Source organism: Aspergillus steynii, assembly GCF_002849105.1.
Source record: "Aspergillus steynii IBT 23096 chromosome Unknown P170scaffold_1, whole genome shotgun sequence".
NCBI lineage: Eukaryota > Fungi > Ascomycota > Eurotiomycetes > Eurotiales > Aspergillaceae > Aspergillus > Aspergillus steynii.
Genome location: NW_020194398.1, coordinates 5,110,456 through 5,133,574, shown reverse-complemented (window position 1 = coordinate 5,133,574; position 23,119 = coordinate 5,110,456). Strand labels below are relative to the sequence as shown.

Below are 23,119 nucleotides of genomic sequence, written 5' to 3'. Positions count from 1 at the left end.
TGCTGCCCACCAGCCAGAATCGAATGAATAATGAATCGAATGTAATGGAATTGAATTCTCTGCCCCTGAGGATCTGTCCAACAAGGCTCGGGGGCTACACCTAGCAACCTGCACTATCCACAGCCTAAGCTCTGCAGCGTTCTCTCTTCCAATCGTCCAGCGCATTAGCGCCAACACATACGATTCATTCGTGCAGATTATTCGGATGACGTGAGCGCTTACTGAGGCAGAGTTACATTCCCAGCAGTTTCTCCTGGCCAAACCAGATCTATTTCTGGAGGGCTCGGAGATTTCGGCCTCGACATTATTGATTCTGGGGGAGCACCTCCTGATTCAATCTCTTTCACTAGTCCTGCTGGGCCGGGGCTTGGATGGTGAAGATTATTTTTACACCGGCGCTAGACTCGCTGCTCGTTAGGCACACCGCAAATAATCCCAGCGGTATTGGCCTACGTACCTGCTTCGACTGCGTGGAGGTCTGGACTCGCGGCGGTTGCACTGTTCACCACCGCGAGATCCACTGCGTCCGCGATCCACTTGCTTTCGCGCTCCATCGTCGACGAGAGCAGTCCATCGAGAATAATACGGTGTGATGTCGCTGACGTTGACTGCGGTCTGGGCCCACATGCTCGCCCGAGACGCCCAGCCTATCCCAAGGCCTTCTGCGCTGCGACTGGCACCAAGTCGACCCGCTCACTTCCGGTGGCGCCGTGGAGCCTGCGCTGGTGTCTGAGAGCCTCTGGGATCTGGATGCTGTGCCAGACTGCCTGTGCGACTAGCCGGCCTGCGTTTCCCGGTGCCTGACGCCGAACCAGCTGGCATTCAGCCACAATTGGTCTGGCATGCATCGGTTCGACTGTCGAAAGGGGGAAGAAAAGACGCAGGAACGGATCTGTAACGATCATCCCATATTTTCCTTCCTCCCTGTCGTTCTTACTTTTTTTCCCGGCTATCGATGGATAGCTCGAGAGTTCGGGATTTCGTAGATTTTCCATTTCCAGGTACTCCGTAGTATTCCTAGCAGACCAGTCGGTTTATTTCTTTCGTCCCTCGAGCACCTGCATCACGTCAGACACGCTGTCCTTGTCCCCCTTCTTCTTCTTGGGCCCTCGCTTCCTCTTCTTGCCGCCCCGTTGTTCATCGTACGTCGGCCCCTCTTCGTCCTCCTCGTCTTCGATGCGACTGCTGCCGAATCCGAAGTCCATGTCCATCGCATCCTGCGCTTCTCGTCGTCGCGCTTCTTCCAGGAACTTCTTCCGTCGGAGGAGCGTGTCCGAATCGACGCCCTCGTCGCCGTCTCCCCCTTCTGCGGCCTCATCCGACGGTGAGGCCTGGCGAAGGGCGGCCGCGCGCTTCAGCGCAGCCAGCAGCGTCGGGTCCTTGGTCAGCGGATTCGACCTGTCAACGGGCTCGGGCTCGTCGCTCGTCGAGGTCGAGAAATAATTGCGCGGGCGCGTTGGTTTCTCGGTCGGTTCCACGGCAGGAGCTGCCGTGTCTCTGACTAGTTTCGCATCTGCACTGTCCCTCTCCTCAGTCTTCTTCTCGCCCGCTGAGGTCTCATCCTCGGAATCCGACGAGCTGCTGTCCTCGTCCAGATCCCCCAGGGGATTGTAATCGGCCCCAACCCCTGCGAAAATATCATTGTCCTCGTCCTCCGCCTCGACCGGCGCCTCGGTCTTGGACGCAATCTCCACCGGCACCTCCATGCCCAGGGGCTTTGCATCCTTGTCTGGCACCAACAGTCCCCCGTTCGACTGGCCTGGCTTGTCCAGCCACCGCACCTTTCTCTTCGTATTGCCCTGGGCGTCCGTAATCTGTAGAATCTCCTTCCGTCGACCGTTCTCATCCTGTTCCACCCATCGTTTCTTCTCCACCTTCGGGGCATCATCCCCGACCTTCTTGAACCGTGCTCCCAGCACGGACTCTGCCGGTGGTGGTGGCGGTGCCATCTGCGTCGAGCGAGCGCGCTCTCGACTCTCCCGCAGCTGTCTCAGAATCTCGTCACGCGTCTTCGGCACCGGGGCCGCTGGAGGCGCCATCGCCAGGTTCCCCTTTTTCTTCTTCTTCGGCTCCGTCTCTTTCGGCGCAGAGGGAAGCCCCTCCCCTTTCTCCTCTAGCACCCGATCAAACTCCTCATCCACGTCTTCCTCGTTCTCCTCCGCTTTCTCTTCCTCCTTCTCCTTCGGCGCATTAATATCCTCCCCGGCCCTCACCCTCTTCAATAACGCCCAATCCAACCCCTTCACCATATGCGTGCTCCCCACGTCCCCACCCACCCCCATCTCGCCGCGTAGCTTCTCAAAGGTCGCCTGGTCGATCTGGCCTAGCTTCACCATCTCCTCGAGCGCCTGGATGCGTTTCTCGAGATCCGACCCGCTGCCTTCCCCATCACCCTGCTGGTTTCCGGACCCCTCGCCCGCCTCCTCCAGGGCTCGGAGCTTCGCGGCGCGGTCTTCGTATCCGGAGGGGAGCTTCGTGCCTTTCGGAGCGGCCGAGGACTTGAATCGCTTGGACGGCGGTTGCTGCTGCTCGCGGTGGTAGTCGGACAGTTGGCGCGCGAAGTCGATGTTTCCGACTGAGCGTCTGGGGTGGGACAGAACGGTTAGTTGGGTTGAATTTCGAGGCATGGGTTGTAGATAGGTAGGGAGACGAGTTGCTGGCTAAAAGGGACTTACGGGGTCATGGGGATACTCGACTTGAGTCGCGATCCTAGCGAGGAAGCGACAGTAGGAGCAGGAGTCGCATTGCCTCGCGACGTGCCGTGGGATTTTGGAGACTGCGACGATTTCTGGTTCTGGGACTTCGAGTCGTTATCGAGCAGGAGACGGCGGAATTGTTCGTTGTTCATGATGAACTCGGTAGAGACGGAGAAGACTCCGTCGAGTAGTGAGAGACTGGCAGTACAAGAACAGAGAAAGAGAAGCAGGCAGGATGAAAGGAAAACAGCCTGGATCGTCGAGTAGAAAAAAGAGCCGATCGGTGAGAGTTCATGAATCGATGGAGGGAATCGCGAAAGAGGAAAAAGAGGAACGTAAGGCGGGCGGTGAGACGATGCCGTCATGCTTGGCAGTCACTCTCCATTCAATATAATATATATTTCTTTCTCCGAGTCTATGTCTGCTACTGACCTACGGATACAAGGAAGATGGAACAGCTCAATCCTAGAAATTATAACCCCCATTCTATTTGCCATATCTCGTCCAACAGGAAACATCCCAAACAAGCTCGTCACAATGGCTTTTGGTTCATGCGTAAAGGCATCAATGCATCCTCAATCTTAACAGGCAAAACGAAATGCAACAGGAAAGTCAAGAGAAAACTATGTAGAAAAAATAAGAACAAGAAAAGAGAGGGTAAAAAAAGATACACAAAAAAGTAAAGAACTGAGAAAAAAGAGGATTGACTGATTCATTATACCCATCTGTCTCCTTCTCCGCGACTGCTTCTCGCCATTAAATCGTCTCCCATCCTCCGTTGTTAATATCCGCTTCCAATCTTCGACTGATCGTTGCTGGCACGGCGTGGGAGAGCCACACGTCGCGAACAAGTCGGTCGTATCGCTTCTGGTTCAAGATCAGCTGGCGGTTGCGCCGGAGTCCTGGGTCGACTTCGCCGTGTCGGTCCAGGTACGGGGCATAGTGCCAGGATCCATTCTGATTGTGGAGGTAAAGAACGGTGCATTTACGAATGTTGATGAACAATCCGATGTTCTTGCCGCACCTGCAGAATTCGATTAGTATAAAGTCTTCAGATGGCAACCCCCTCAAGGGAGGAAAAGAAAAAGAAAACTTACTTCTGAAGGTGCTGGTTGCATCCACCCAGCTTGTTCTCCATACAGCATACAGCCTGCGAGCAGAAGATGTCTCCGCAGAACAGGCAGATGCTCGGATCGGTCAGCTCCTTCTTGGACTTGGGACAGCGCCGGCGGTTGGCTTCGTCGATCAAATAATCGTAATGCTTGGGCAACCCGACCAGCTCGTAGATGGCCGGATGCGTCAGGCTGGGCCACAGCTTGTGGTCGCCGATGCGCACCCCAGATCGAGATGCGTTCCAGTGGAAGATCCACCCCGAGATCACCCCGTCGAACGGATTGTTGCTGGCGCGGGCCGGGTTCACGCTCGTAAAGATCTCGTCCAGGGTCGGCAGCTGCAGGATCTTGGTAAGACGGTCTAGCTCGGACGCATCAACGTCGGCGAAACCCGTGCTGGGGAACTCAACGCCATGCTGGACGTACAGCAGAATGACGGTCTTGCGGAGGAAGCTCAACGCGTAGCTGGAGATGAGACGACGGAGGGCAATTATGACGCCGGGGGTGGCCGAATCCTCGCCATCCTTCACGTAGCCGCTCTCGGCAGGGAACGAGGACCCTTCGGCGCGTCCGACTGAGTTCGACTTCAACTCCGAGACGACAGAGTTGAAGAAGTGCCGCGTTGATTCATATCGCTCATCCGACAGTTCTGTGTCCAGGAGATAATGCGCATCCCCGTTCGAAGTGAGCTCCTCCTTCAACCCAAGGGGCCACAGGGCGTAGGTCACAACCACCTTGACAATCTCGGCCACGTAGCACATCTGGATCAGATGGCGGACATCCATGTCGAGGACCCGTAGAAGCAAGAGCGAGCTCTCGGCCAAGAACACGAAGCTGTCCATACCCAGGAGAGGCTCGATTTCGCGGACCTCATTGACAAGCGACGTCCCGTGCAGGCTGGGGTGGCCGACGAACAACTGGCAGATTTTGTGGCGATGCATCTCCTGGAACTCGTCAATCGAGCGGCTGTGGGAGTTGGTACGATCGTGTAGACACCCGACGGCTGCGTAAGACAAGGCCGTCTCGGCCAAAACGCGAAGATGGGTCAGTGTCAGCGGAGAAATCTTGTCGAGAAGAGTCGTTCCCGGTTCTGACTCGACGCCGCGCGTCGAGATCTCGGCCGCAGCAATGCTGAAGCCAAAGCTCTGGAACAGCGAATCCGTATGGACCAGGTCGTCCGTAGTGATGGTCTCCGGCGAATGGCTGAACGTCGAGTAGATGTGGTTCAACCGCAGAGTCTTCTTCAGCCGCTTGTAGATCTGGAGGAGCTCCGACATGGGGCTGTCGCCGGAACTGGAAACATGCTGGAGAGGACTGGGTGTAGGGAGGTCATCCTGAGACGGGAAGAGACCAGGCATGGGCATCCTGGCCGGCGGGGCGTAATGCGAGGTAGAAGAGAGAGAAGATGTCATCAATTGCTCTACCTTGGTGGCTAGCGGAGGTACCAACGTCTTGGAGAGGTAATCGACAAACATTTCCTGGTAGGGTTGCTGCTGTCCGATCGTAGCACCGCCGCCACTATTCTCCATGAGGAGACTGTAGTTCCGCGGCTGCGAGAAGATTGCCTTGACCTCGTTGGTCATGAAATCGTCGAAACCCCTTGTGGCGTTGAGAGCGCCGGGATAGGACTCTTCCTTGCCCTTCCAGGTAATCGGAAGGAATGCATTGCCCAGGGCCTTGCAAAGGGGGCAGACGAACTCCTTCAACTGGAGACACTCGGGATGATTGCGCGCAATCTGCTGGGTATGGCGTCGCTGAGTGGCCGTGTAGTAGACCTCGAAGCACGAATAATGCATGATGTGCCCGCAACCCGTCGTGACGGGCCCCCGGAGAGTGTTCTTCGCGTTGAAGCCCTTGCTGAGCCCAATCTTTTCGCTAATGACCTCTCCACCGGTCGAATCCAGTCGGCGGACCGTCGTGTGGTTCTCACCAGCCACTCCAAACGGCCGGATGTCCTCGGCAGACTTGTCCAAGCTGGACGGGGTCTTCAGCACCTCCCGGATCCAGTCGGGGTCCCGGATGTCGGTCTGCCTCACGATACTGCTATCTTGGATCAGGGCGAATGTGCCATAGAGGCGAGAGTCGCTGGTCTCCTCTTGACACAGAATGCAGGACCCACTGGGGTATTTCCAGAGTTTGGCCTCGGGGGCGGCCTCGGATTCCGACTCGATATCACTGAAATCCTCCTCACCCCAGTCGATGTCACCCTGGCTGTTCAGGAAGTTCTGTTGCTGCTGCTGGAATTGAGCCATGACCCGTGCCTGTCTTTCCAAAGCCTGCTTCTTCTTGATCTCTTTCTCATTATCGGTGTCGATGGCCGGCGAGTTTGTCTCGATCCGATCGAAGGGGAACTTGAGAGAGGCAGTGGCCGACGCGTACGACTGAGGCCGCTTCTGCCACAGCCGCTTCAAGATGTGCCGGATCTTGGCCCCACAGGCAGAGAACTCGCTCATGACAGAGATCTTCTCTAGCAACTCAATGATGGTTAAGTAGCCAGCCTGGGTTTCGCGAGCCTTTGTCAATGCGTGGGACACGAAGGAGGCCGAATCGCCCGACATCTCATCCCCGGCGTCGTCCTCTAGCGTGGCGGCAAGGATCAAATGCAAGACCGTTTGGAGGAAGGTGTCCACGCGCGTGGATGGTATGTATGGTGTCCGGTCCTTCGAGGACATCGCATATTCTAGACAGTGGTGGATAACCTGGGCAAAGAGCAAGGTCCGGGTGAAGCGAGGGAGATCCGAGAACGCCCCCGAGTCGATGGGTCGGAGTTTGGGCTCGAAGACGATGTCGGATGCCTTCTTGCCGGCCTTCTTGGCCATCCATTCTTTGATGACGTTCTCCGCCTCATCGCGCTGGTTCTTGGTGTAATGAGCACTGTACGGGTCGACAAGTTCAAGGTACTCGGGCTTGAGCTCGAAAGTACCCGAGTCGTTGATGCCTTCTGGCGGGCGGAAAAATGCCACCTCCTCCAGTACGTCCTGGAACATATCCGCGTCCAGAAGCTTGTCACTGAGGCGGGTGGACAGGTCCGAGAAGGAGAGAGGCTTGAAACACAGCACGTGCGCAATATCACGGCTGATGTTCTGGTGCATCGCCCTGTCGCTGTCGTCAATGGCCGTCAGCGAGTTTCGATCAGTCAAGAGGATGATCAGCAAATGAACGAATTCCTCGGCCACGTCGACAATCTGGGTATCCTCGTAGCCGGAGCGCGGGGTGTAGTTCTTGGTCATCCAATCCACCATGCCAAATCGATCCGCAATGGATGCCAGCACCCTGCTCGGATCACACGTCACCAGGGCGGTTTGAAGCAGGAAGATATCGCGATAGTACGCAAAATCGCGGGACGACACTCCACGGTACTGTGACATCTGGTGACGCAAGCTCAGACCGTTGCGCACCCACATGCCAGCCTTCATCTGTGCCAACCAGGCACACACCCGCAGAGGATAGTCAAACATTGTCAGCAGTAGATCCTCCGGTTCGAGCGTGCTATCGTGGATAAACTTGTCATTGGCGACTTGGGCGGCGTCAAATAGGACCTCACGCATCACGGCGCTACTCATACCACGTCCGCATTCAAGCAGCCAAGAGAGGGTATAGTGCAGAGCGTGATGGAAACTGATAGAGCCCTTTTCGACAACGAAGGATACCACGCGATAGCGGGGAATGTGACCTTGATCGACCTCGAAATCGAAAGGCGGCAGGGTCTTGAATGAGACGTAGTCCTTGATCTCGGCCTGATCGAATCGCTTACGCTCGATGCCAGTAGAGTGGACCACAGCGGTGATGGTAGCCACCTTCATTGCCCGCAATAAATTGACGCCCCCATCCGCCTCGGGGGTTCGGAACGCTTCGCAGAATTGGCGGCAGAGTCGATTGATCTCGCGCATGAGAATCGATGCACTGATCCACGCATCCGTCTCGTATTCCACGTGCTCTCCCACGGCGCGTACGTTGGGGCAGATGCCCTGAGACAGCTTGACAAGGTCCAAGAATTGACCGAGATATTGATCCTCGGTCCTCACGCGGGCTTGCACGTACTCCGACTGAAGAAGATACCGCAGGTCGAGGAAGAAGTGGTATAGACGGCGGTTTGTCACGGACCCGGCATCGAACGCTAATGTGCCATTTGGATTCACGTCGAACGGTTCACCAACCTGCCGAGTTGTGAGGAAACTATACAGGATGGCCATGACCTTGGTCAAGAAATTTCCTCGGCACACGATCTCCTCGGTGATCGACGGCGTAGTGAGGAGCTGCAGCGACAGGTTGACAATGGAGTGGTCCGGTTCTCGATCGGCGATCAGGTATAGTTGCGCCAATGCCGTGTAGAGGGCAGACAAACGCAGACCCATAATTCGCTTGAACTGTGGAACATTCACCACGGTGCCGATATAGAGATCGCGGAGATCGGTACGCGTTTTCTTCCACAATCTCAGGTCGAAGAGAATCATCCAATCCAGTCGCGTCCGTTTCCATAGGTCCTCGTACGGCGGCACAGTATCGCCTTTCAGAGGAACGGAAGGCCGGACTCGCCAGTGGCTCGGTGTGGTGGCAGGAGCGGGCTTCACGGTCCCAGCAGGTGTTTTGGGAATGCGAATATATTCCATGGCGGTATCCTCGTAGTTGTCACTCGAGCCGGGGTTGTTGTTGGAGGCGGATTGGCCATGTTGACCCTCCTCGGTTTGGGGAGGTGGCGGGATAGCGTGATGTTGTGGCTGCTCCTGTTCCTGCTCACGCTCTTGTCCATCCTGCTGGCCCTGTCGAGGCTCATCCCCAGGGTGGTTTATAATACTCATGATGTGATCGCCGATGTCAAGAACCTCATCCGCGTTGCCCATCACCATGTCTTCATCCTCGTCCACCTCTTCCCGGAGTCGATTGAGATCAATCTCCATTTCTTCATCCTCGTCATCGGCATCGTCATGTTCCACAAATTCATCGTCATCATCGCCCTCTGCCTCGTTCGGGTCGGGTTCGTCCCCATCTTCGAGAGCGTCGTCCTCGTCATCGTCGCCGCCTGCGGCCAACACAACCTGACCCTGGGGCGAGACGGTGAGCATGACTGTCCGGACTGGCACATTCTCCAATCGTTGATGGTCGTCGATCCCTCGAAGACCGATTTCTGCGTTGTAAGCGCCACTCCCACGTTGCCAGGAGCTCATCAGCTGGTGACAGATGGTGTGGCGCAAGATCTCATTATCACCAAGAACACTGCATCCCGCAATATCGGAAAGCCACTCCACGATGGTGCCACACATCTGCTCCCGGAACGTGTCGCGGGAAGAGCGAATGGTGACAGTGACCTTGATCTGCTCAATTACCTTGGAGACATTCAGCAATTGCTCCAGGTTGGTCGAATATTTAACCACGCTCCGTCCGATGTCGTTCGTCTCGTGAGCTCGGTCCATACCGAACCGGTCGTTCTGGCGACATGCCCGGCTCACTTGATGCGACACGTCTCGGATCGTGTGCTTCTCGTCGTTCCACAGCGCCACCGCGAACTCGGGCTCTTCCTCCGCCTGGTCCCCGTCGCCGTACCAGCCTGACCGCAGCCGCGACGACTCCTCATCCTGCCGGATCCCCTCCAGGGTCTTCGGCAACCGCAGCTGCTCCGGCGAGCACGAAATCACGTCGCAGAAATAGTCGAGCACGCGCGAGATGGTCAACTGGATATTGTCCACCCACTCCCGCGGCAGATTCGATTCGGCGGGGCCCTTGTCCTTCTTCTCCTCGTTGTCCGTGTGGATCGCACAGAACAGCGGCAGCCGCCAGGCCTCCTCGTCCCCACAGTCACAGCAGCCGCAGTTTCCCGACGACAACGAGATCTGATACTGGTGGCCAGTGTGGTCGGACGCATCAAAGCACCGACTGCAGAGCACGCACGTATCGTCCGCTGCGCAGGTGACGCATCGGTAGGTGGCCTCGCCGGCTCTGAAGATATGACCGCATCGCTTGCCCCGCGCTGCTTCGCTGTACTCGGCTCCCTCCTCGGCACCCTGGGCCTCAGCCAGCCTCCATGGCCCGGTCGGCAGTCCGTCGGGGAATAATTCGCGAAGACGATCTTCGTTGTGGCCCGTCAGGGAGCGGAAGAGAAGCTCCAGCAGGTCTCGTTCTGCCTGGGGGCCATAGCGATAATTGTGTTTGGCCGGAAGTCGTAGAAGGCCTTGACCCAGGATCCTCTCACATTCCGTGAGCATCATTTACCGTGATTGACGTGAGGAAGCGACACCCATGCGGCAGTCCAAAGGTTCGAGCCCGATGGCCGTAGAGAGAGGGGGGTTACGTTGGGCGACAGATGAGTATTCGGTGTGGCGGAAGCGGAGGGAAATGCGGGAGAGGTCGAAACTCGTTAGGAGATCCTCTCAAGATAGGTCAAAGAAATTCCAACGGGAATACGGACGGTGACAACGGGATGGCAAGAGACGAAGAAGAAATAGAGTAATTCGGGTTGATCGAGAAACCGGAGGGGAAAAATCTCGCTCACTATCAGATTGACGCTTAGTTATCGAAGATTAGAAAGGAATCGATGTCACTGTGGGGGGGGAAGATGGGCGGGTTAAACCATGCACCAGGCCGAGCGCACCCACCAATAACAAAGCTACGTTCAATTCATGGGTAGCGGAATGAGTCTGTTCAGTTCCAGACTAACGAAGCATTTAGCGGAAGATCGCATTGCACCACCGAATAGTGAACCGACCATGACGATGACGAAGTTGTTTAGTGGTTGATGGTTGATGGTTCTGGCGGGATGACGAACGGCTTGGCGCGACCTTCCTCTTCCTGTCACGTTCGGGAGGCAGAGAGAGAGAGAGAGAGAACATCCGGTGTGAAGCTAAATCGAGAGAAATGGAGCCTGGTGGATTCCATTGTGGTTACAGAGTTTGGGCAAAAAATCTATTTCATACATTCACACTCTCCGTAGTCCCCATCCCCAGCCCCGGTCTTGCCGGTAAGTATTATAACAACATGAGGTGCTTTCCCTCCAGAACGGACTCATCCATCAATCACTGTTCAGTCCTTTAGTCGTCATCCTCCTCCTCATCCTTAACCATGTATCGGGGCTTGATGTCCTTCCATTGCCGCTGTAGATAAGGGATTCTAGTTAGTGATAGGCTCATCATGCAATCCCGTGCCGAGTAGGGAGTGTGGGTGTTCCGGGGGTTGGGTCACATACGCCGCGGTTAATGGTGTCCCAGATCGAGTTGGAGGCGGAGTCGAAGGCACTGTGTCGCAGCTGTGGTCAGTGACCGCGGTCAGAATGATCCTCGGGGGTTCACACGCACATCTCGAAGGCAAAGGCACTGGTGAAGATGGTGGTCAGGAAAACCGCGTTCCTGCGGATAACGCCCCTAAACAAAAGAAAAAGCCGCGTATTAGTTGGAACCGGTCAGAGTGGCATGGCCGACGTTCTGCCGAGAGCGTCGAGCGAGCAAGTCAGAGGGGGAGACATGCTGGTAGATGGCGGAAGCGATCTGGACGGAGGACAAGCTACAGTTAGCCATTGAATCATCGCAAGGGGAAGACAGACGGAAAACCTACAGCACCGGCCATTGTGATGGATATAAGTCGAAAGAAGAGGGACGGGGGAAGAAGCAAAGGCAGTGGGGAGAGCGGGAGAGGGAGAGGGAGAAGCAGGTTGAAAGACGGCGAAGTTGAAGTTTCGAAGTTCGCGGGAATCATCGGGTCGCTGATTGGCCCGCCCGGATCGACCCTCCAGAGCCTCCCGAAACCCCCAAAAATCCCCCCTCGACGGCACTTCAGGTTGTCTTTCTCCGTTGGATTGATTGATATTCTCTCTGTCGTCGACCTCCCCGTCTCTTCGGTCTTTCCAACTTCGCATCTCCCGATTACCCTGCCATCCATGGCGTCAACGAACTCCGGAATCACCACTGACGCTGCGACCGGCGAGCGCTACATCCCCTCCTCGCTGCGTGCGGATGGTTCCAAGCGTCGCGAAATTCGTGTCCGCCCCGGCTACCGTCCTCCCGAGGATGTCGAGCTCTACAAGAACCGTGCTGCAGAGGCATGGAAGAATCGTGGGAAGGCGGGGGTGGTGCCCGGTGCGGAAGCGTTGAACACCGACGATGCCACCTCCAAGGCCGCCAGCGCTTCGACCAACAAAAACGCGAAACGTCGGGAAGCCAAGAAGAAGGCAAAGGCGAACCAGGATGGTCCCGGCTCGACGGATACGAAGACTGGGAAGGACAGTGACAACTGGAGGGTTCCCGCCGAGAAGGCCTCATCGAATGGACCCGAGAAACCCACAGAAGACCCGGTGGACGCTGAGGCCGAGAAGGAGAAGAAGGCACGCAACCTGAAGAAAAAGCTGAGACAGGCTCGTGACTTGCGCGACAAGAAGAATCAAGGAGAGGACTTGCTACCCGAGCAGTTCGATAAGGTGATCAAGATTCAGGAACTCATCCGCCAGCTGGATGGGTTGGGATTCGACTCGAATGGGGACAAGAAGCAGGACGGGACCGCCAACGAGAAGGCCTGAGAAACTACTTGACACGATCATGGCCAGAAGTCTTATTCTTAATAACGAAGGCGATGCAGCGATGATGACCAGGATGTTATCTCTCCGCATCGCGAGCCGGGACTCTCCGGGAAAGCCGATGCTGCTTCAGGACAGCCGTTCCAGGCAGACATTGTGCATCAGGGATCGATGAACGATTGAGGATTATCTTTGAGGAGGATCAATCGGTCCTCTGGACCCACAGCCACTATCCGGAAAACATCACCTCATCACGTCAAACCAGTGTTCTGCTGTCCCTCGGAATCTGTGTAGGACGGCTTTATTGCAACGGACTCCAGTATCTTCCCGGGTGAGGACCTGAGATGAGAAATTACGAAGGGGATTTACGATGTGGATTTTTACAGCTTGTCGGATGAATATCTAAGTCTATTTCCGTTCTTTTTTCATTGTCTTGACTTGTCCAATGTAGGAATATTTGGTGGAGACGGCAGACAGTCTCGAGCAGACCCATCCATAGGACCCAACCATCAATGCAGAAAGCTATAGTTATTTACATGGTACAGAATAATTAGTAATCTCATCACGCAGGCGGCCGGGCGATTTTCGTCCGCCGGATCGGCGATGTGACTATACCACCCTCCAGATCCCAGCTCATGTAGTCGAGGCTCTTCCAGGGTTGGACGGTACTGTCAGGCCTGAGCTTCTGCGCGCCAACGCCGTATGACGCCGCCAAATATGCCTGTCTGATACAGTCGACTACTCCAACACCGCCATACCAGCTTCCGGCAAAGGTCAACCGGTTGTTGAACTCTTGGCGTGCAGAGTCTGAAAGTGTTCTCATGCGGTCCATATGGCCGACTGTGTACTGAGGAATAGCATCCCGATGCAGGCGGGTACGACTGATAGCCGGGGCGTCGGTGATACCCAGATGTCTTTCCAGCAAGGAGCGGGCCATGTCGACGGCGGTATCATGATCTGGGTAGTCAGATTCTTTCCAGCCATCCCACAAGTGACCGCCCATCATCACCGTGAGTTTGGTGCCAGCCACCGTATCCTGGCCAACACTAGCCTCAGTCCCGAAGATCACCCCCAGGCCCCTCTCCGGATTTTGTTCGAAGGGGATTGACCGTGGGATCAGGTAGCCAAAGCCTCTCACCGGAAGCAGATCTTTGTTCTCATAGAAAAGATTCACCACCATCACTGTCACTGCGTAGTTGTGCTCCTCAAGACTTTGAATTGTATTTTGTGGGAGTCCGCGGCCGTTCCCGTCGGTCTGGCGCAGTGCCCTTGCGATATGAGGAGCGGGAATCGTGGAGACCACCCGATTGTGCATGCGGCTTTCACCGCGCCCAGGAGTGATCTGGCCCGTGTCAGTATTATTGCGCGAAATAGGCAGGCAAAAGGAATGCGGTTCAGCACTGACCGTTATATTGGAGGAGCCTGCATTCCGGTTAACTGCCGTGACTTCTGTCTCGGGCAGAAAGTCTACTTTCTTCGACTTGGTCAACGCAGTCAACAATGCATCAGAGAGCTGGTGGAGGCCATTGCGTAGAGTCAGAACACTGGACCCGCGGATCAAATTCCTTAAATCCTTCAAGTAGCTCTGCGGCTTTCCCTGAAGAATGGCGTGTAAAGCTAGATGGTCATCTACGACCAGCCGCCGGTTCCCTTGTCGAAGGTCCCATAGTACCGAGCCTAGTACACTGAATCCGAATGGGGTGGAGGGTATTTGTTCGCGGAATGGGATGATCGCGTCTGCACTAAGGCGATCGATGTTACCGGCATATATTCCATGGACTACCGCGGAGACCAGATTATCGGCCAATTCCGGCGTAAATCGGCGCGAGACAAAATCCGCAATAGATTCGTCGGATTTCAATGTTTGCGGACCTTCAGGGTTTAGATCATTATAAAGGCCCTGGAAAAGGGTCTTGAACACGGGTTCAGTGAGCAGGGTCCTTAGTATGGACCAGATATTGCCGAGCACGTTGCGCGAAGGGTGTGGCGCTGGCAGGCGCACCAGATGGTCGGGGTAGTAGACGTAACGATTGAGGGCGGCGGGGGAGGATTTGCGCGTTATGAGAACGTCGTCCAACAAGTCCAGATCGGCGAGCTAAAGTCGACCGGAATTCATTAGCTCCAATTTGCCGGCGCCGGGGCTGGGAAGGAGTTCCAAGAAGGTGAGGTCTCATACCAGGTCCAGCAGCGGGAGACAGCTGGGTAACACGGTCCTCAAGGTGCGCGGGCCATATTCAAAAACCACATGTCCATCCTTGAAAGGGATTTTCTCAGACTGTAACCAGCCTCCTAAATGACTCGACTTCTCGTACAAGGTGATTTTGGAGCATTTCGGATCCTTGGAAAGGCGGTAGGCCGTGGTGAGTCCGGTTATGCCACCACCGATCACCGCGGCGTCGTACGTCGGAGTATGAAGAGAACGTCTCGGTGCGTCGCGGAAGAGGGCCAATGGTGGTCGGACCCCCTTCAGTGCACGGCTCGAGGCCCCCGGCAACCGCATCGCTGCAATTGGGAAGAGAAAATTCGGCGGGGAGGACAAACGAGAGGGAGATGGAAGGAGGATGGAAGGTGAGGGTCGACTTTCCCCGGACGATGAGATCAGTCAGGTGCACTCCACGCCGCCCCGGGAAACGACTACTATAACTAGTCTATTAGTCTATGACTGCCCACATACTCATACTACATACTAGGTCAACAGATAACGTGGACTTTTTTTTTTCATTAAGTTGGATTATTCGGGTTACGCCCAACAGCATTCAGGTCTCATCCTATCCACATCTATTTACATGCCAATATGAGATTGTCGGGAATAGGCCAAATCGAAATAAAACGCCCGTCCTACCAGCCACCCATCGTTTGCGCGCGCACAAGATAATACATGATATTGAAAGCAAAACAGAGAAATTGGAATTCAGGTTCGTCATGGAATCAAAGAGGTGCAGGTCATGTTATGATCTCTTGGTTTTGCGAGGAGCCATCTGTGGGACCCTCGGGCTTGATCAGTTCCTCCGCGTCCTCGTCAGCCACGAACTTCCTCTCACTGACATGCGGCTTTTCCTCGCCGGCCGTCCACACTTTATCGGAGAACGCCCCCCGTTGGCCTTCCTCGTGGCGGTAGGGGCAACTAGGGTTGAGGCAGGGGTTAAACTTGCACGGCGTTTGAACGTGGGTAAACTTGCAACCAGCCACGGAGCAGTCGGCCCCGTTGCGACACAGCGGCATGTCGGGGTGCTTGAAGTGGCAATGGGGATTGGCGCAATGCGGGAAGAACCTGCAAAGCTCTTCGGCCTGGTGTGCCGACTTGACCGCAGGCGAAGGGTGACGGCCGGTACATTTCCGGTTCTTACAAGCTGCGCCGTATGTACAATTATCAGACACATCCACGGGGGCGCCATCGGGAGCGGCGGGTGACTGGTGCGCGAAAGGACAGTCTTTGCGGGTGCAGCGGAGGTTGAAGCGACAGACACTGTTGGCGTTATTCTCGTCCGGCTCGCCGTCCTGAGTCTGATCGGGTTTCATATCCATATCGACGTCGGCGGGCTTATCGCGTCGGTTGTTGTAGGATCCCTGCTGTCGGCGGCCATGTTGACGCTCGACACGATCGAAAAGAGAGCGGCCGTGCTGGGGAGCGTTCGGTTGGAATGCCGGGTTGATCGCCGGGGAGACAAATCCGGGCATAAACTGAGCCATCATACGCGCTTGTTCCTCGAGAAGCGACATCAGGTGCATCTGATCGTTCGGTGGCATGTTCATCATGTTTCCGGCGGCCGCCATTTGGTTCGGGTTCATGCCCATTCCACCCATCTGACGCCCGCCACCCATTCTGCCGCCGCCGTTCTGGAAGCGCCCCTTCTGATTATCTCGCCCATGTGCATTGATTCGTCCCGCCCCGGCACCCGACTGGCCCCGTATACGGTGTAGAGGGGCGTCGGCCCGGTCCATCGCTCGGTTGATCTGATTCAGCATTCTGCCTCGTCCCCCTTGACGGCCGTTGCGCATTGCTTTGGGTCCCGTCGGTCTGTCGGTTGATACTCAGTCAGCTCACATTCGGGACGCTCATCTCGGCCCGTAATCACACGAGCCCATCAACAACAGGTCAAGGCACTTACATAGCATCGTTCGCGAATCCGCCATCGCCCATACTCATGTCCGCGTCCATCGCACCGTCTTGAGCCATCGGCTGCGAAGGTGTAGATACGTCCTGGTCGGCAAAGGAGGGGATGGTTTGCATGGAGTCGGCCTCCGTTGTCGTCGATACACCGCCCCCGTTAATCTGATGGTTCAGAGACTCGACTTGCTCGAAGAGCCATCTCGAGAAATCCAGCGCCTGCGTATCACCCTCACCGAGACCCAAGAGATCGTTCGACAGTTCGCCGGCAATTTGTTCCTGGGTCTTGCCGTTGACCAGCATCAAAATGACATACTCGATCAAGGCCGAGTCATCCCCACTGTCGGAGCTCCATCCCATCTCGACCAGCTTTGGCTGAATCGTATTTGCCAGCGCCTCCGCTAGCGGAGTACCGGCTGCAACCATTGTCGTCATGGTGTAAAGGGCGGGGGGTCGAAGTGGACCGAAGGGAGGGGGTTCAACAGAAGGCGAAAGATGCTCGAGCGGAAGAATCGAAGACGGAGTTCGCGCTAGTCGGTTGGGAGGCGATATGAAAACAACACCGAAGATGGCGAGATTGACTCGGAAGATCAGCGACCTGAGCAGAATAGCCGAGTAGCAGAATAGACCAGAAAATGCGAGAGAAACGAAGACCCGGGCAAGGATCGGGATGTAGTTATTTTTCCTTCTGGAAGCTTGCAGGAACTTTGGCCGATGATGAAAGACGCCAAGGCTGGGTCACGTGGGGAAGGTCACGGGACCAGCCGTTCTCCTTTCGTCGCGATTTCACTTCCCTCGTCTTTGTGTTATCCCTGGATATGGGACATTCTACTCCGTACCATTCACTGCAGTGTTCGGGCTGTGTTCTCTTCTCTCGAGATTTCCCTAGACAGGATATACTGTAGTTTTGCTCAGAGCCCTCTTCATGATCGCTTGAGTAACCCATTGATTCCATTTCCTGCCAATCCCTGCCTGGGTTACGACCGACTCCATACTGTGTAGGCCAGAAATGAGACTATCTACGAGGCGTTATGCATCGATATGCATCACAGTGCTGACGCCACCGACATGTCCCCTGACCCCAACCGTAGTAGCGCATTACCAAGACAAAGAAAGAACCACACGATGCACACGCGGGGCTCGCAAGCCTTTCTCAAACGGTCGCCAGCCGAGCGGACCGAGCCTGAACTGGTCGCTGCTTTGATGCGGGGGAAATGACCTTCTGACGAGATCAACATGTCGGGTTCGGTCCAGCGTCGATCTGCACCCTCTCGTCCCCAGTATTTATTCTCGCCCACTCCTCCTGGCCTTATTTGTAATTCTGCCCTTCTTGCGATTCACTGGCCACATGTTTATGCCGCGTGCTCTAGTGCCTGCAGGCGTCAGAACAATCGTGCATCTCCATTGAACGCTTGCAGGATACGCCTGGCTGGCTTGTCAGGATGATTGACAAGCTGCTCGGTCAGATGACCCCGGCGCAGGCATACCTCAGTCTGCTTGGAGGTCTGTTTTTGCTGGCCTTGTTTCGCAAATTTCAAGTCTCCAGGCAGGTCGCGCGTCTGGGAAGTAGGGCTGCGCAGATCCGATTTCGCCTGCCGTACGGTATGTAGCAGGCAGATTCGACTGGAATGGACAAGTGGATCGCTTATGATGTTTGGTAGCCATCGATTTTATTTATCGATCGAGTCAGTCCAACAAGGCCGGCCAAGACCTGGAATTCTGGGATCATGCCATCAGAACCGCCAAAGGAGCGTCGACGATCGATATTCCCAAGACCGCTGAGCTCGACGCAGGCATCTCGACCCGAGTGATCCTCACCAAGGACCCCGAGAACATCAAAGCAATCCTCACGGGTCAGTTCTCCGACTATGGAAAAGGCGAGCCGTTTCATCGCGACTGGAAGGAGTTCCTGGGCGATAGTATCTTCGCCACGGACGGCGAGATGTGGTCTCGCTCGCGACATCTGATTCGGCCCATGTTTGTTCGGGAACGGATCGTCGACACGGAGATTTTCGAGAAGCATGTTCAACATCTCATACCTCTATTGGAAGGTCAGCGATCGCCTGTGGCTGGCAAAGGGGTGGACGTTGGTCCTCTCTTCTTTCGCTATACGCTCGACGCGGCAACCGACTATCTCCTCGGGCAGGGCACCGACAGTCTCCAGAACCCCAAGACCACTTTTGCAGAGGCATTCCGATACGTGCAAAGTCGGCAGGCGGAGATGTTCCGACTCGGGTGAGTGACGCCGTTCCAACTCGCTAACCCTGTACAATTTAACTAACCTGCCAAAACAGAGTGTTCAATGTGCTCCTATCCCGCAAGGAGTTCCGACGTAACCTCAAACTGATGGACGATTTCATCCAACCGTACATCAAACACGTCCTCTCACTGTCCCCCTCCGAGCTGGACCAGAAACTCTCCAAAAGAGAGACGTTCCTGGAGGCTCTCGCCCGTTTCACAAGAGACCCGCGGGTACTACGGGACCAGCTCGTGGCCATCCTGCTCGCCGGCCGCGACACAACCGCCACCACGCTCTCCTTCTGCGTCTTCGAGCTCTCGCGCAACCCACACGTCGTCGCCAAGCTCCGTGATGAGATCAACGCCCGCCTGGGGCTCGGCCCGGACGCCCAGAAACCCACCTACGCCGACCTCAAGGAGATGAAGTTCCTCAACGCCGTCCTCAACGAGACCATGCGCCTCTACCCCGTCGTCCCCTTCAACGTCCGCTACACCCTCCGTGACACCACCCTCCCCCGGGGCGGCGGTCCCGACGGCCTCTCCCCCGTCGGCGTCCGCGCCAACACCCGCGTCATCTACTCCACGATGATCATGCAGCGCAGCGCCGAGAACTACGACCCCCGGGGCGCCGCTACCTACTTCGATCCTGAGAAATGGCTTCCCGAGCGCTGGCTGTCCGGATGGCAGCCCCGGCCGTGGCATTTCATTCCGTTCAACGGTGGGCCTAGGATCTGTATCGGGCAGCAGTTCGCGACCATCGAGATGGGGTACACCATTGTCAGGATCCTGCAGGCGTTTGAGCGCATCCAGGCCATGCCGGCGAGTGGGAAGGATCGCGTCGAAGATCCGGTTCTGCGGTTCGAAGTCACGCTTAGTCCCGGGTCGGAGATGAATTGTGTTTTTGTGAGGGATGAGCAGAAGACCGGATGATGGGAGTTGCTGAGTTGGACGGTGTTAGGGTTATGGATTTATGGCTTGTTTTCGGCTAGCGGTTTGCTTTTTGCGGGTATGAGATAATAATCCCTAAATATTTGTTTAAAAAAAAATTCCATTCTCTTGATTCTTTACTCTGAGTAGTAAATCATGAAGTAAACTATTTGTACTGGCTACGATAGACGGTTTACAAATAGCCACGTTGAAGTCGGGAGGGAAATAGAAAAGTCAAAATGATCAAATTACACCCGAGACAGAACCCAGACCTTACAAATATGTCACCTTCACCTTCCTCAACTTCTTCATCCTCTGCAGAATTTCCACCCTTCTGAGCTCCAGATAGAGATCCTCTTCGTCCGCGTCATCCAGGTCACTACATATATTGAACAACGGCGGTTTGACGTGCGCAATTTCCCCATTGACCTTGGCCGATGCATTGACCTTGACGCGGACCTCTGGGGCCTCTTTCGTTTCGTGGTTTTGGATCTGGACCTGCGCTTGCGGTTCCTTACTATCGCCAGCCCAGCCGCGGCCCATGTTCACGGCCTTTTCCCAGAGAGCAAACGACTTGGCGCTCTCTTTGCGACTGACTTGCGGTTCGAACACAGCGCCGCCGGCGCGGTTGATGTCTCGGAGCTCGGCGAAGTTGCGCCAGAGTCCCACGGCGAGCCCGGCGGCGATGGCGGCGCCAAGGGCGGTGGTTTCGCGCATCTTGGGCCGGTAGACGGGGATGGATATGAGATCCGCTTGGATCTGAATGCGGTGTTAGCATTCGCTAGCAGTTGATATGGAGTCGTTAGACCTACCTGCATAGCGAGGTCGGAGTTGCTCATCCCTCCGTCAACGGCCAGTTCCGAAAGTGCATGTCCACTGTCCTTTTCCATGGCGTCTAAGATTGCCTTGGTTTGGAAGCACGTGGCCTCTAGCGTGGCCCTGGCGATGTGGCCTTTCTTGGTGTATTGTGTAATTCCAACTTCGAACATTGTTAGCATAGATCTAAAATAGCTTTGCGTGGAGCTGCTGGGGTGATCTCTCACAGATGGTTCCCTTCGCATCATCAATCCAGTAGGGTGCAAAAAGCCCGCTGAACGCGGTGACGAACACGCAGCCGCCATTGTCTTCAACGCTGAGTGCCAGGTCGTTGACCTCTTTGGAGTCTTGGAAGAATTCTAAGTTGTTTTGCAAAAACTTCACCCCTGAGCCGCCAACGGCGATGCTCCCCTCAAGAGCGTAGACTGGCTTGCCATCGAAATGGTAGGCGACTGTAGCCAACAGCCCATGTGTAGAGATAACGGGCTTATCGCCAACATTGTATAGGAGAAAGCATCCGGTCCCATAGGTGTTCTTCGCCATACCGGGGGAGAACCCTTTCTGGCCGACCAGTGCCGAAGATTGGTCGCCCAGGCAGCCCATGATTGGGACACCCGAAAGGACGCCGTACGATATCGCTCCGTAGGCATGTGCATCGGATGAGGGAACGATTGTCGGTAGGTGGATCCTACCCCGGATTCCGAAGAAATCAAGCAGTGTGTTATCATACCGAAGGGTCTCCAGGTTCATGAACATTGTGCGCGATGCGTTCGTCGGATCCGACACGAACACATTAGCCTGGTGCCCCCCATTCAAGCGATAGACGAGCCAGGCGTCGACGGTGCCGAAGGCCAGCGTGCCTCGTTCAAAAGCATCTTTGACCGCAGGGACGTGTGCAAGCATCCAAAGGAGCTTGGTAGAGGAAGAGTAGGTCGAAAGAGGGAGGCCGCAGAGTTGCTGCAGCTGAGATGCCCCACGTTTTTCCTTCAACTCACTGACAATGTCTTGTGAACGTGTGTCTGTCCACACAATCGCATTGCACAGCGGCTCCCCAGTCTCATGGTCCCACACCACAGTTGTCTCGCGTTGGTTGGTAATTCCAATGCCTTTGATATCATGCCGCGAGTGTCCTTCGGATTCGAACTGTTTGACGGCTTCTTCGACACACGTCTCGACGGAAGACACGAGTTCTAGGGGGTCATGCTCATGCCATCTGAATAGCATGTTAGCCAGAAGAAGCTTACTCAAAAGGGATGCAACTAAAGACAACTCACCCGGGGTTGGGATATATCTGAATAAATTCCACCTGGTGTGAAGCTACGGGCTCCCCATCACGGTTGAAGATCAGGAAGCGCGTACTCGTCGTGCCTTGGTCAATGGACCCCACAAACATCTCCGAGGGCTGCATTTTGGGCTTCGAGACTCCCGAACACCCGTTATCGTGAGTAGTTGAGAGCCCCTATTGACTTAGTGGTTGAGAGAATGGATAGAAAGCTGCCTGCGTATAGGCTGTAAAAAGATGAATCGTTGGAAGAAACATGACGGAAAAACAACTGTGATAACCGATCTTTATATACCGACCTCTGTCACCCTTGCAAACTAGTGGCTAATAGGGCGATTGTTGTGCGACAGTTTTTCCGTTTCGGAGGGAATAAGCTGCGGGGGGGCATTTGGCTGAGACGGGACCTGGAGCCAGAGAACGACCTCAGAATGGAGGGAAGGGATCCGATACAAAGACAGGATCTAGTGGGCCAGCCGACCCTTGCCCAGCCATGCACAAGTCGTTCTCATTCGTAGAGGCCCGAGACCGATGATGTTTGCTAAGAGACTCGGCCAGCATTGCATCGGGAACTGGACTGGGTGGAAGGATTCCTTTACTGGAAAGTCACATATCTGCCATGCGTCTGTCAATCTGACGGGCTCTCGCCAGTGCCGGATCCCACGAGACCAGAGCCACCAAGAACCAAGACCTAAGAGGCGCCAGGCGATGGGAAGGCGACGCCAGGTCGAGTTCGGGAAGCGAGTCTGGCCGCGCGGGCTAGTAAGAAGCGAGAAACGAAGGGCAGGAGACTCACGTGGATCATGCGCCGCCGTCACCTGCAAAGCCAGGCCCTAAACCCAGCCCGGCCTAATCGCTTAACACTAAAGCCTGACCCTCGACGACTCACAATCGCCAACCCTCCAAATGATCCACATCGTGGAGTCTCAGATCTCCGTTACCATTCCCACCCCCACTCGTCCAGAGATCCAAATTGCGGGGATGATCGTCCATGACAGCATCTGGCGATATTCCAGAACTTAGTGGAGAAAGGTCCCAGGAGTAACGCTACGAGGATGATTCTGACAGAGCCGCACTCTCTAGGCAGAAAATTGCGCTGCGACCAGACCCAAGAAATGAACATCAACTGCTTTCTATGTGGACTGGAATAAAGTGGGAGGCGCATAATTTGAATGGGATTCGCTGCCAGTCCAGTCGCCCTGCTCCCAGCAGTAGCGGCGGCGGCAGTGGAAGCAGCAACAATACTGGTCACCGCATCCGAGCCCCCGTGCAAGAAGTGATTTCATGGCCGCCCAAGCAGACCCCAAGGTGACACAGGCATGATTCGGCCTCTTTGTCCTCAACGCCATTTGACAAACATTATGCAGGTATGACTACCAGCTCTGTTCCAATCTTTTGGAACTGGCGAGGCCAGCAGTCATCTGCTTCACGAGTCTGGCTTGAAGC

General features: G+C 55.5%; 8 protein-coding genes across 8 annotated transcripts; 2 read left to right on the top strand and 6 right to left on the bottom strand.

Annotated features, from left to right (window-relative positions):
• Window positions 1-1,034: 1,034 nt before the first annotated feature.
• On the bottom strand, window positions 1,035-2,848 carry P170DRAFT_421949 (uncharacterized protein; the record flags this gene model as incomplete). Its single annotated transcript, XM_024847398.1, has 2 exons — window positions 1,035-2,583; window positions 2,676-2,848. 2 exons carry the CDS (start codon window positions 2,846-2,848, stop codon window positions 1,035-1,037), a joined length of 1,722 nt encoding a protein of 573 aa, XP_024710690.1.
• Window positions 2,849-3,452: 604 nt separating this feature from the next.
• P170DRAFT_347387 (putative ubiquitin-protein ligase E3 component (UBR1)) lies at window positions 3,453-10,011 on the bottom strand (the record flags this gene model as incomplete). Its single annotated transcript, XM_024843627.1, has 2 exons — window positions 3,453-3,720; window positions 3,794-10,011. 2 exons carry the CDS (start codon window positions 10,009-10,011, stop codon window positions 3,453-3,455), a joined length of 6,486 nt encoding a protein of 2,161 aa, XP_024710689.1.
• Window positions 10,012-10,650: 639 nt separating this feature from the next.
• On the bottom strand, window positions 10,651-11,261 carry P170DRAFT_505989 (cytochrome b-c1 complex subunit 9; the record flags this gene model as incomplete). Its single annotated transcript, XM_024854338.1, has 4 exons — window positions 10,651-10,893; window positions 10,986-11,034; window positions 11,095-11,160; window positions 11,218-11,261. 4 exons carry the CDS (start codon window positions 11,259-11,261, stop codon window positions 10,831-10,833), a joined length of 222 nt encoding a protein of 73 aa, XP_024710688.1. The 3' UTR covers window positions 10,651-10,830.
• A 411-nt stretch (window positions 11,262-11,672) lies between these two features.
• Window positions 11,673-12,308, top strand: P170DRAFT_421947 (putative RNA binding protein Pym; the record flags this gene model as incomplete). Its single annotated transcript, XM_024847397.1, has 1 exon — window positions 11,673-12,308. The coding sequence occupies one exon, from the start codon at window positions 11,673-11,675 to the stop codon at window positions 12,306-12,308; it is 636 nt and encodes a 211-aa protein (XP_024710687.1).
• Window positions 12,309-12,540: 232 nt separating this feature from the next.
• hem14 (oxygen-dependent protoporphyrinogen oxidase) lies at window positions 12,541-14,900 on the bottom strand. Its single transcript, XM_024846052.1, has 3 exons — window positions 14,482-14,900; window positions 13,711-14,400; window positions 12,541-13,647 (listed from the first exon to the last, which is right to left on the bottom strand). Exons 1-3 carry the CDS (start codon window positions 14,803-14,805, stop codon window positions 12,868-12,870), a joined length of 1,794 nt encoding a protein of 597 aa, XP_024710686.1. The 5' UTR covers window positions 14,806-14,900; the 3' UTR covers window positions 12,541-12,867.
• A 133-nt stretch (window positions 14,901-15,033) lies between these two features.
• P170DRAFT_461272 (mRNA-binding protein NAB2) lies at window positions 15,034-17,084 on the bottom strand. The gene is made up of 2 exons (XM_024852021.1): window positions 16,415-17,084; window positions 15,034-16,323 (listed from the first exon to the last, which is right to left on the bottom strand). Exons 1-2 carry the CDS (start codon window positions 16,846-16,848, stop codon window positions 15,249-15,251), a joined length of 1,509 nt encoding a protein of 502 aa, XP_024710685.1. The 5' UTR covers window positions 16,849-17,084; the 3' UTR covers window positions 15,034-15,248.
• A 771-nt stretch (window positions 17,085-17,855) lies between these two features.
• P170DRAFT_346915 (cytochrome P450) lies at window positions 17,856-19,581 on the top strand (the record flags this gene model as incomplete). Its single annotated transcript, XM_024843595.1, has 3 exons — window positions 17,856-18,015; window positions 18,075-18,648; window positions 18,708-19,581. 3 exons carry the CDS (start codon window positions 17,856-17,858, stop codon window positions 19,579-19,581), a joined length of 1,608 nt encoding a protein of 535 aa, XP_024710684.1.
• Window positions 19,582-19,851: 270 nt separating this feature from the next.
• On the bottom strand, window positions 19,852-21,802 carry P170DRAFT_346038 (glycerol kinase; the record flags this gene model as incomplete). Its single annotated transcript, XM_024843542.1, has 4 exons — window positions 19,852-20,337; window positions 20,391-20,557; window positions 20,622-21,607; window positions 21,669-21,802. 4 exons carry the CDS (start codon window positions 21,800-21,802, stop codon window positions 19,852-19,854), a joined length of 1,773 nt encoding a protein of 590 aa, XP_024710683.1.
• Between the last annotated feature and the right edge of the window lie 1,317 nt (window positions 21,803-23,119).

Excerpts from the sequence above, each read along its gene's own strand:
- hem14 (XM_024846052.1), bottom strand. The coding sequence starts at position 14,805 with ATGCGGTTGCCGGGGGCCTCGAGCCGTGCACTGAAGGGGGTCCGACCA. Across the intron at positions 14,401-14,481 it reads GTCTCCCGCTGCTGGACCTG|CTCGCCGATCTGGACTTGTT; the intron begins GTATGAGACCTC and ends GGTCGACTTTAG. Across the intron at positions 13,648-13,710 it reads CAGGCTCCTCCAATATAACG|ATCACTCCTGGGCGCGGTGA; the intron begins GTCAGTGCTGAA and ends GACACGGGCCAG.
- P170DRAFT_461272 (XM_024852021.1), bottom strand. The coding sequence starts at position 16,848 with ATGACGACAATGGTTGCAGCCGGTACTCCGCTAGCGGAGGCGCTGGCA. Across the intron at positions 16,324-16,414 it reads GGATTCGCGAACGATGCTAT|ACCGACGGGACCCAAAGCAA; the intron begins GTAAGTGCCTTG and ends ATCAACCGACAG.